Here is a 10,681-nt window from a genome sequence, read left to right as displayed (position 1 = left end):
TATGGACCGACCTGGTCTCCGCACCATCAAATTTGACGCCATGCACACAGGCTGATGCCGGCTATGCAGCATTCCACGTTGGCTCGGCTGCATCTTGCTCGCCGTCCCATGGCATTGCTCACTCGCATTCGCCATTCAACACTCGGACGGATACGCAGAATAAGATCGAGGTGGACACCGGATGCTTAGTTTCTCAAGTCATTCGGGTGTTACACCGCTGTAGCCTCAGACATGTAATTTTCTCGCGGTCAACTCGCACGACTCCACATGTGCGTGCGGTCTGTGTCTGCTTGGTTGAAGGGTCCAACCACCTCGACAGCCCGTGATGCTAGCACCATCTATCCGTTCTTCCGACCTCTTCGCAAACTCGCACATCGCATGGAAGGCATCACACCATGTCCAGCGATCCAAAGGCGCTTCTTGCCGCCAAATTCCTCGACTCATTCCTCCGCGAGATCGTTCTCGATACAGCCATCCACACACACGCAAAGATCAAACGCGCCCGCTCCATCTGCCATCTCTGCGGCGTACGATGTCAGGCGCACAACCCTGCTGCACAGCCTTCCTCGTCCTCGTCCAACCCCAGCTTTGCAGCCACCTCGGACACGTCTACCCCGTCTCGCTCGGGCACACCCGCTCCAGGCTCCTCAACCTCCGCTTCGCACAAACCCGACTACTACTCGAACAACCCGCTCTTTGAATGTCTCGTCTGCTCCAGGCAGGTCAGCTCCAACCGATACGCGACACACTTGGCGAAATGCATGGGGATGGGAAGCAAAGGTGGCAGGAAGGGTGCCGCCAGAAACGCCAAAGCTGCCACCAGTGTCCTAACCAGTTCTAGCAGGCAAAGTGCAGCAGGCACGCCGAGGTACAGCAGCGATCTCGACGATGACAGCTTCTCCAAACGCAAGAACGGCAACGTCGTCAACAAGAACGGCACAAAGCGTGCTAGCAGTCCGCTTACAGCAAGCACACTAGCCAACGCAAGGGTGAACAAACGCCTCAAGACAAGCTCTCCCACACCTCCCCCGTCGGACAGTGTAGCCGGTGGTCTGAATCGATCCTATTCGTCGCAGACGTTTGCACCCTCCGGCCTCAGCAGCTCCACCGTCATCAGCGGCTCACCTCTCAATCCGAACAACAACGGCTCGACGTCCAAAGTCGATGCCTCGGCAAGGAGCAAGAACGCAGCATCTTCCAAGAAGCGCAAGCGATTCGTCGACGATGACGACGACGATGGCGGTGACCAATACCACGATGCATCTGCCGCCGACTCGAATGGAGAAGAAGGAGAGATCTCGGATGACGACGACGACGACGATGACGATGACGATGTTGCGCTGGCCACGGCCACTTCGTCACAAACACCCGCTTCGCGCACCAAGATCAAGATCCCTGTCCGAGCCGCATCCACCTCTTCCGCATCGGCATCCACGTCCAAACCCAAAACTTTCATCGTGGCAGATGACTCTGACGACTCCGACACCAATCTTTCCACTCGGCGCAAGACTCACACGGTATCCGACGACGACGATGAGGCTGACGACGACGACGACGATGATGACGCGGAAGATGACGATGACGAGGACGATGACGACGCCGATGAAGATGACGAAGACGACGATGTGCAGGTCACGCGCGTAACCCACTCATCGACTAACGGTACCAACGGCGCTTCAGGAGGCGGGGCCAGGAAGAAAAAGTCCAGCGCAGCAAACGGAAGTGGTCTGCAGAGGGAACGAGGCAGCGATGGCGAGTTTATCGATGTCGAAAGTGCATCCGAACAGAGCGACGCCGATTCGTTCTGAGCTTGCCGAGGCGATTGATCGGTACTTCCGATGCCCACTCACACTGCAACCAGAGCACACGTTTGACCCACGATCGACTGCGAGATAGAAAAGATGATTCCATTTCCGAGGTGTGAGAAAACAAATGAAAGCAGAGTAGACAGTCGATAAGCAGAACGAGAATAGCGATACAAAGCGAACCCAAGCGGGTCTGATGATCCAAAGCGGAAAAAAGGAGTGTGTGTGCGTCGTCGAAGCGGTAAAGATGTCGGTCCCAGGCTCCAAAAGTGAGCGGTCCAACGTCATCCCCCTCTTTACACCGTCACCATGGTCACCACCACCATCGCTACCGCCACCACCGCACCCATCATCGGCACCATCGCCGCCGCGGGACTCAACATGCCCAAACTCAAAAACGTATTCCCCCATTTTCCGGACCCATTCGTCGAGTTCAACGGCACAAACCCGACCCACTTTGACCTGTCGTCCGAAGCCAGCTCTTCGCAGGTGGGAATCTCGCACTCCTGCTGCGGGGAGACGTCGTCCTGTCTGCGGTACCAGCAGGTGACGCCCTGGTTGAAGCTGCAGCACGTGTTGATGAAACCGTTACCCCAGGAAGCTTGCTGGTTCTGGGAGAGGTGGTTGGTCATGGAGCAGGAGGGTTCGGTGATGGTGGCGTCGCCGCCGAGTGCGGCGGATCCGGAGGGTTCGGCGGCGGACGACGTCGTGGTGGCGTTCGAGGAAGAGGCTTGACGTGCTTCCAGGATGACCTCGGAAGAGAGGAGGGACGGGTCGAGCGATCGTTCGAGGAGCGACGAGGATGGATCGTCGACCAGTTGCGAGTTGACGCTGGTCGCCGCGACGAGCAAGGCTGCGATGAGTGCAAGGGGAGTGAACTTCATGGTGGGAGAAAGATGTATGAAGGGATAGGTGGGCTGATGCGATGATTTGGAAGATGCTCCACTGACTACAGCAAATCAGATTAGGGCTTGCGAAAGGTCCGTGCTAGCGTCGACGCCCAAGTGATTATGCGGGATAAATGAATGAGAAGATGGACTTCAGAGGAAGAACCGAGATCGGAGTCGCTGGGAGTATGTCGAAAGTGGTGGCGATACAGTAGTCAGAGATTCCAAAAAAGCAAGGTGAGATCCGTTGTCGTGGTTTTGTGTTTGAACGCTGTGCGAGTCAACTAGTGTCCGTCCGAGCCGGAAAAGCGATGTATCAAGGAGTCGAAGGTCCGAGGAGGTGATGCAGGTCAACGTCGACGAAGCAAAAGCCAGCGAAGATACGGGAAGATCGTGATCGAGATCAAGAAGGAAGTCTCACACGGTATCGAGCGGAGTATGGAAAAGGCAATTGACGTTTTCTGACGTTGTGCTCATTCCCCAGCGGGAATTTGTGAGTGTTTGTCCACGATCATCAGTGATGCATATGGGCTCTCAAATCGCAGTCTGCTGCCGCTGCAGTGCTGCAGAAAGAGAGGCGCGGAAAGCGGGTCAAACTTTGGAGTTAAATTAGCAAGAAACCCGGGGGATTGGCGCGACAGGAGGAATGCCCGGCGTCTGACATTTCACGGAGCAGCCTCACGGCGCTCGACATTCGAATTTGCTACGCGATGGCATGCAGTGTGCAACTGCAGTGTCGGGAAGAAGCGAGGCGTCTGCCTTTCAACCGCGCTGCAACTCTTTGCTCGCTAAGCTCGAGATGCAACACACAGTGAGAAGGGCGTGGACAGTGGGCTCATTTCGGCTGCGTAGCCTAACGATCTTTGTAGCGCCCTGTGTTCCTTGCCTTCGTCCGTGCCCCACAACCAGCTGCCATTCATCGAGTTTGCGTCTAGTCGACCCCGGATATCGTGTCATATGTAGCTGCGATCCCGGCTTCTACCTGTCGAAGCAGCAGCCACCACCACCACCACCACCGCCGCCGCCGGCAGGTGTCAGAAAGCCAGCAAAGCCCACGCAACGAGCGGCACATGGAAAGATCCCCTCGTTGCCCACCTCGCCCCTCTGCTTTTTGGGCGGCCATTTAGGCGAGCTGACCCCCCTTTCGCCGTCGTTGTCTGCCATGCGAAATTCCAGACCTTTGGGTGCCTTCCCCGCCAACATCTCCATCCTCCTTAGCCGATGCCCATGAGAGCTTTCTCCCAGCGAGGGCAAGCGATCCACCCAGCGTGGATCTCACGCTGACCACGGTGTGCAGCGCACACATGATGTAGAAGTAGCTTGACCCGTCGCGCCGTTCGTCGACCTCACTGTGGTTGCAATTTGAACTGCCGAGACTCGCTGGATCAGACCAATGGAGCGGAACTGTTAAGGCTGTGATCAAAAAGCGAGCCAACACTAAAAAGTGAAGTGGAAGGTGGGAATCGAACCCACGACCTCAAGATATTCTAGGGCGCCGCTCTGTTCACAGATACGTTGCAATCTCACGCCAAACCACTAAGCCTCTCCCACGGTCGTATGTCTCACCTGCTCAAAAGTAGCGTTTATATATGGGAAGTGACAGAAATGACATGAGCTTCAGCGTGTCGGACAGTGCGGCATGACGCACGACCCTGTTGCTGCGATGTATTTACGCATTCTTCGGCGAAGTCTGCTGATGAAATCCCGGAGGGAGAAGTCAGCCTGTGCGGGGAGGTCATGCTTACGGGCGAAGAAGGATGGTGTAGACGCTGCACTAGCAAGGCAAAATTCTGTGCTCGAGACAAAGTGTCGGACGACATCGTTCCCAACCGTCACACACCATCACATTCACCCGCTCGTTGCCCTATACGAAAACGCCAAAAGCTAGGCTAGAATCATGCCTCTCACCGGATCGTGTCTCTGCGGTAAAGTCGAGGTGACTGTTCAGGATGCAGGGTTGCCGCTCAAGCCAGTGATTTGTCGATGCACGTAAGTCGGGTCGTTGGCTGTGCATTGTCCTGGGTAATGGGATGCTGACACCGCAGCTTTGCTGGACTCAAACCGCTCGATCGATGTCGCGATTCTGATGAGGCAGTCATTGCCAGACGACAGCTGGATCGAGTAAGTATGGTATACAGCCCGACCGCGCGCTTCTTCACCCCAAACCAATCGGCGATCTGGACTGACCCTTCTCAACCTTGTTTCGACTCGTCGTCAACACTCGCAGTGTTCTCGCTCGTCTCCTTCGTTCCTGAGGAGCACGTGCAGATCTCAGGCGAAACCAAAGCCTGTATGTCCCACCCCCCACCTTCCTCCATCTCAAGACGGCCCTTTCTCGCGCTTACTGACATCCTCTCCTTTTCTGCATACCTCGCTCTGAACAGTCGAAGACCACGGTGCCGACAGCGGAAACGTGCTCTACCGACGCTTCTGCCCGGACTGCGGAGCACCCATCCAGAGCGTCTCGCCCTCTCGCGCCGGCAACGCCATCATCAAGATGGGCGTCTTTGCTCGCTCCCAGGGCTGGGGAAAAGAAATCCAGGGACCTTCGGCGCAGATCTTTACGCGCAACAAGAAAGACTGGGAGCCTCTGGTAGAGGGTATCCCTGCTGTCGATGGTAGACCTCAATAGATATCACCCGGTTGTGGGAAACCAGCATGTTCGCTTTTACATGAGGTCGCTCTTGCTTTGGGGGGAGGTGGATTTGTTTGTTGCATTTCGGCTTTCACTCCGATGGCTTGTGGAGCTGTTATCTTTGTGATCGTCAGGAAAGAAAGATGCCAAGACCAGGACTGTGATGGGCGCGGATCGTGAACAACCCTCGATGATGCAACCAAAGGATCATCTGATTCTCCACCGTTGCAGGCTGGTGGAGACGGCGAAAGGCGGACCATCACCGCGTCCTGCACGCATCCTCCAGCCCCATGCGAGATAAGAAATACCATTCGCCGAACCAAATGCCAACCCAAAAACCTCGTTTAGGCCGTCGCCTGTCCATTCAAGAGCGGAAGGAAGGAGCAATCCTTGGCAGATTCGGCTTTTGGTCGAGCTTACAGCCGAACGCACCGGGGGCGGTGAACGGCGTCTGCCAAGAACGAGCTTCTGAAGATAGAGAAGCAGATCTCGGGGAAAGACGCTGTTTAGCTTCGAAATCAAGGCCTGTGAGGTGCGCAAGAGATAAGGGATGTCTCGGCAATCAAAATCGCGCTTCCTGCAAGTTGATCTGTGCGGGGTTGCAATTTTGGTAGAAGAAGCGCCCTTGTTCGAAGTGTGTGTCAGATGGAAGCTTGCTCGAAAGGCGCAAGTATATTGTTTGTGGGCAGATGAGTGAGCGATGAGTGTGCAGACAGGCGCTTGGACCATGGGGCGGTTCAAGATAAGGAGCTTGACGAGCCACATCTGGTCAGCAGCTGCGGGATGGTATATAACCCTCCGTCTCGAGCCTTGTCGTCCTTCGTCTTGGACCACCATCGCTCAATTCTCTCGCACAGCCAGCTCCAGCAAGCATCCACATAACACACACTTTGTCCCTCTAGCTTCTCCGCTTCGTTCCTTCAATCCCAGCCTCCACAATGTCGACATCAGGAACGCCCACGATCCTCTCCACGCTCCCACCCATCTTCACCGCTCTCCACGATGCCAAGAAGAAATCCAAGATGACCTTCGCCGACATCGCCGCCAAGATGGACCGCGACGAGTGGTACGTTGCCGGAATCTTCTACGGCCAAGCCAAACCCGACGAGGCCGACGTAACCAAGCTTTCGGCTGCGCTCAACCTGCAGCAGCAGTACCTCGATGACGCCTTTGGTCCCGACTTTTTCCCCCACCGCGGTCTCGGCGAATTTCCGCCGCAGGATCCGGTTCTGTACCGATTGTACGAGGTGCTCGTCGTGTACGGCTACCCGCTCAAACACATGATCCACGAAAAGGTATGCATGAAAGCCCTCCCCTGACGAAAGATGATAAGCGATGATGCATGATACTGACTTTTTGCCTTATGATACAGTTCGGAGACGGCATCATGTCGGCAATCGACTTTGAAGGTCATGTCGAAAAGGTCAAGGGCAAGCAGAACGAGGACAGAGTCAAAATCACCCTCAACGGCAAGTTCTTGCCCTACCGCCGATGGTAAATCATCTCCCAATCCAATGTCACGTCTGTAATCAGCTCGAATGGCACACTGTTTCCACAATCTCTGCTTCACACCTTGCCATCAAGCATGCTGCAATGTCTTGTGTTTCGTTCTTATTGAATGAATGCTTTTGTGCTGCATCGTGCCGCATCAGTCCTCCGTCGGATCACCATACTCAAAGCATCCGCGGTGCCTGCTCCTCGCCTCCTCCAACCCGCTCTTCAACGCCTTTGTCATCAGCGGGTAGCTCTTCCAGTACCTCACCTTCTCATCCAACAGCGCATACCCCTCCTTGGCCAGCTCGTAATTGATGCAACCCTGTTCTGGACTCTGTCCGATCCCCGGGCTCTCCGGATCGTACAAACTGACATGAACCACGTTCGTCCCCGGCTCCGTATAGTCGATGTTGGCGATCATCTTTCGACCCTCTGCCGCAATCGCACGGAACCTGTCCAGAGCCTCCTCCACGTACTCGGCCTGCTTGCCGTCGTACAGTCGAACGAACGAGAGCCTCGCATCGCGCGCCTGGGCAGGAAGACGAGTGCGTCCGAATCGAGCCGCGTCCAGCGGTCGAAGATCCTTGAACTTGACACTCTCCTTGTTGCCGTAGTCGATGAACGACACCTGTGCTTCCTTGAGTCCGGGAGAGACTTTGCGGATGATGGCGCGGTACCACGCTCCGTCTTGGCTGAATTTGGCTGAAACGAGATCGCCGACACGTGGGATGAAGCTCGTGGGACCGGATGCAACGGGCGACTTGTGGTGTAGCGAGAACTCCTCCATGAGCGTCTCGAGCTCTTGGATCTGGTCATTGAGCACCTGCAGACTGAACCCGAACGGATCGTCGGGTCCAGACGAGCCACGCACATCCGAGATGATGCAGTCGACGTACTCAGTCCTGGCCGGCGCAGGAGTAGCACCGGCACCCGCAGCGCTACTGCCGTTCGCAGCGCCTCCCCATGCCGACCCGCCCGCACTGCGAGCAGCACCGGTGCCTGGACCAGCACCCCTGACGACGGCACTCGGTGCACCGTCAGCCTCGACATATTCCGCCTCGGCCGCTGCAGCGTCATAATCGTGCCATACACCCAGCTTGCCCGACTTGGCCCTCTCCTCGGCGTCGATCAGCGACTTGTAGAAAGGCGTCGCCTCGGCGCTGTACCCATGAACGGTCGCGAGACCGGTCTCGACGAGCGAAACGGCCGAGTTGTCGGTCTTGTTGAGATAGAGCGCGCCGATGAATCCTCCCACCTTGTCCGTGCTGAACACCTCGATCTCGACATCGCGTTGGAGGGCGCGCATGGTGGAAAAGTCGAGTCCCTCGCGACCAAACGGCTCGTCCTTCTCGGAAGAGTTGCGGGCCGTCTTGGGCGCACGGATGCCTGCCAGTACAAAGGTGAGTCGGACGTTTTCGCGTGGAACGATGAGCTTGAAACGAGATGCGGAAGCGACGAAGTCGACCACGGCGGTGAGGCGACCTGCACGCTTGAGACCGGGAAGGAAGGTGTTGGCTTTCGAGGCTGTCTCAGAGGCATCGCCCATGCGTGGTGCGGGAAGCTCCTTACCGGAATGAATACCCTTTGCTTCGGCGATGGCCTTGGCCTCTGCTTCCATGAGACGATCAAAGTCGGGCGAGCGGTCCTCGTCGTCACGACGGTGCCTCTGCACAGTGGCGAGGCCGCGCGAGATGAGCAAAAGTCCAATGTCGGCATCCTTGTTGCCCTGCTTGACCGTCGCATACTCCCGCTCGTCAAAGTCGCCCTCCTTGGGCTTGATGTAATCCATCTGCACCGAGACCGTCTTTCCAACGAGGCGCTTGCGGAGAAACTCTCGTGCTTCTGCTGCGTAGCCAGCCTGCTTGGCGTCCTTGGCCTGTGGCTGACGCAACGATGCGAATTGGATGCGCTTCTCGGGGCCGAGCTTGCCATCGCTTCCAGTCTTGCGGACCTGTATGGTGTCGCCAGAGATGATGCGCGAGACGACGGCATCAAAGGTGCGTGCCGCGACAGGCTGACTGGCCAAGGTGGTGGACGAAGAGGCAGGGGCCGAGTAGGACTGCCAGTAATTTAGACGCTTCTCTTTGGCGGTTCGCTCTGACTGACGGTACTTTTCCATGCCGCCGTACGAAGCAAGCATACCAGCGTGCCAGTCGACGCATCGAGCCAGGCCGGCTGCGAGCAAGAACTGGGCAATGTCGCCGACTGGGTGGATAGCGAGGCCGATCAAGACGCTCGCCGAAGGCTGCGCTGGGGTCGGTGCGGCCGATGCAGTGCTGGCAAAGGGAGTCGGAGTTGCGACGGGCTGAGGTACCGAGAGCAGGGTGACCTTGATGTTGCGCTGCAGGAGACGGCTTTCGACAAAGAACTTTGCCTCTTCCCCGAAAGGCTCGCTTGCGTCGGTGGGGCTGGCGCCACCGCCGCCGGTGACGCGAGGTGCCTTGATGCCGGCCAAGCTGAGGTTGATCATCTGCTGGTGCGTAGACGAAAGGAGCAGACGGACACGAAGCATGCTGCCGTCACGCACCTGTTCGACGATGGATTCGATCGGTTTGCCCTTCCACTCTGCGAGGAAGGCTGCAGTGTCTTCCGGCATCGAGTGATAAACCTTGAGCAGATCGTCCGGACCCCAAAGACCGACGCCAGCAGCGGTGGCCTCGTCCTGGACGGCGCGCAGCTTTTGCTTCCAGCTGCCGTCGTCGGTCTCGTCGCTGCGACGGGCGACCGAGTCGTGCACTTTGGCCCAGCCGGCAGCGAGGATCTCATGCGCTACATTGGTGTCGGGCAAGCCGGGGGACTTGGGCGGCAAAAAGACGTGAGCAAATTGGCGAGGCTGAGCGACGGTGCTTCCGGGTACCGCTGCTGGAGCAGGGACGGTATACTCGATGCGGTATCGAATCTCGCGACCCACGGTTAGGACGCGAAGATACTCGCGAGAGGGGAAAGCCTGAGGATCGTCGTCACGGTCGCGAGAGCCGAGACGAGGAGCGGCGATCCCAGCGATGTGGACAGTCTCTTCCTTGCCTGGGATGTTGACGCCCTTGGGCCGGATGACGATGGTGTCACCACTGAGGACGCTGCGAACGATGGCACTTTTGAGGGCAGGCACACCAGCCGAAGCTGATGCTGCCGTGCTGCCAGCGGAAGCTGCTCCATTGACAGACGAAGGAACTGCACTGGCAGGAGGTGATGCTGCGGTGGCTGCTGATGCTGCTGCGAACGACATGGTGACTAGATGCTGATGCTGCGATTGAAGGCGATTGCGTATGCTGAGAAAGATGGATTGGATGCCTTGAATGTGAATGTATGCGAAGAAGTTGATTCAGAAGAAAGAACGATGAAGGAATGTGGGCGCAAGTATCAGGACGGGACGAGATGATGTGGTAAAGGAGAAGGAACTAGCGGGCGGAGTGAAGTGGCATCTCCAATGTTGGAAGAAGGAACGCCAACGAATCAGAGATGGCCCGCGCACTCAGTTCCATGTCGGTCGCTGATCGGTCTTTCCCCCCGCAGAGAGACCAACACCTCTTCGCTCACATTCTGCTCGATTGGCTCCCACTCTCTCTTCAGCAGAGCTTTCCACCGCGCCACTGCCATACATTTGCCTTTCTCGCTCTTTCCTTACTCGGCCAGTGAGCCGATCGACCGCGGGTGTGGGGTGGCTGAGTCGTCGAGCTCTCTGAATGTGCCCGAGGCAGATACGAGGCCAGAGACCCGTGCGAAGAAGCGCTCCGAGAAGACGGATCAGCCGACCAGTCCGGAAGGTAACACTCAAGCCGGAGAAGCGGTTCGCATACAAATTCGAGCAAAGTTCTAGCTCAAGTTGTATTCGTGTGGCTCTGTCTGATACAAAATCCGTT

At 57.0% G+C, this 10,681-nt stretch overlaps 5 protein-coding genes and 1 non-coding gene across 6 annotated transcripts; 3 read left to right on the top strand and 3 right to left on the bottom strand.

Moving 5' to 3' along the window:
• Positions 1–395: 395 nt before the first annotated feature.
• On the top strand, positions 396–1,808 carry PHSY_000149 (hypothetical protein; the record flags this gene model as incomplete). Its single annotated transcript, XM_012330792.1, has 1 exon — positions 396–1,808. One exon carries the CDS (start codon positions 396–398, stop codon positions 1,806–1,808), a length of 1,413 nt encoding a protein of 470 aa, XP_012186182.1.
• A 293-nt stretch (positions 1,809–2,101) lies between these two features.
• Positions 2,102–2,689, bottom strand: PHSY_000148 (hypothetical protein; the record flags this gene model as incomplete). Its single annotated transcript, XM_012330791.1, has 1 exon — positions 2,102–2,689. One exon carries the CDS (start codon positions 2,687–2,689, stop codon positions 2,102–2,104), a length of 588 nt encoding a protein of 195 aa, XP_012186181.1.
• A 1,451-nt stretch (positions 2,690–4,140) lies between these two features.
• On the bottom strand, positions 4,141–4,243 carry PHSY_007573. Its single transcript has one exon. It is a non-coding gene; the product is annotated as a tRNA-Cys (tRNA).
• Positions 4,244–4,819: 576 nt separating this feature from the next.
• On the top strand, positions 4,820–5,324 carry PHSY_000147 (hypothetical protein; the record flags this gene model as incomplete). Its single annotated transcript, XM_012330790.1, has 2 exons — positions 4,820–4,982; positions 5,077–5,324. The coding sequence occupies 2 exons, from the start codon at positions 4,820–4,822 to the stop codon at positions 5,322–5,324; spliced, it is 411 nt and encodes a 136-aa protein (XP_012186180.1).
• A 941-nt stretch (positions 5,325–6,265) lies between these two features.
• On the top strand, positions 6,266–6,825 carry PHSY_000146 (hypothetical protein; the record flags this gene model as incomplete). Its single annotated transcript, XM_012330789.1, has 2 exons — positions 6,266–6,622; positions 6,700–6,825. The coding sequence occupies 2 exons, from the start codon at positions 6,266–6,268 to the stop codon at positions 6,823–6,825; spliced, it is 483 nt and encodes a 160-aa protein (XP_012186179.1).
• Positions 6,826–6,975: 150 nt separating this feature from the next.
• On the bottom strand, positions 6,976–10,047 carry PHSY_000145 (transcription factor; the record flags this gene model as incomplete). Its single annotated transcript, XM_012330788.1, has 1 exon — positions 6,976–10,047. One exon carries the CDS (start codon positions 10,045–10,047, stop codon positions 6,976–6,978), a length of 3,072 nt encoding a protein of 1,023 aa, XP_012186178.1.
• Between the last annotated feature and the right edge of the window lie 634 nt (positions 10,048–10,681).

This window comes from Pseudozyma hubeiensis (genome assembly GCF_000403515.1).
Source record: "Pseudozyma hubeiensis SY62 DNA, scaffold: PHS4, whole genome shotgun sequence".
Taxonomy (NCBI): domain Eukaryota; kingdom Fungi; phylum Basidiomycota; class Ustilaginomycetes; order Ustilaginales; family Ustilaginaceae; genus Pseudozyma; species Pseudozyma hubeiensis.
This window is presented reverse-complemented; position numbering and strand designations above follow the sequence as displayed.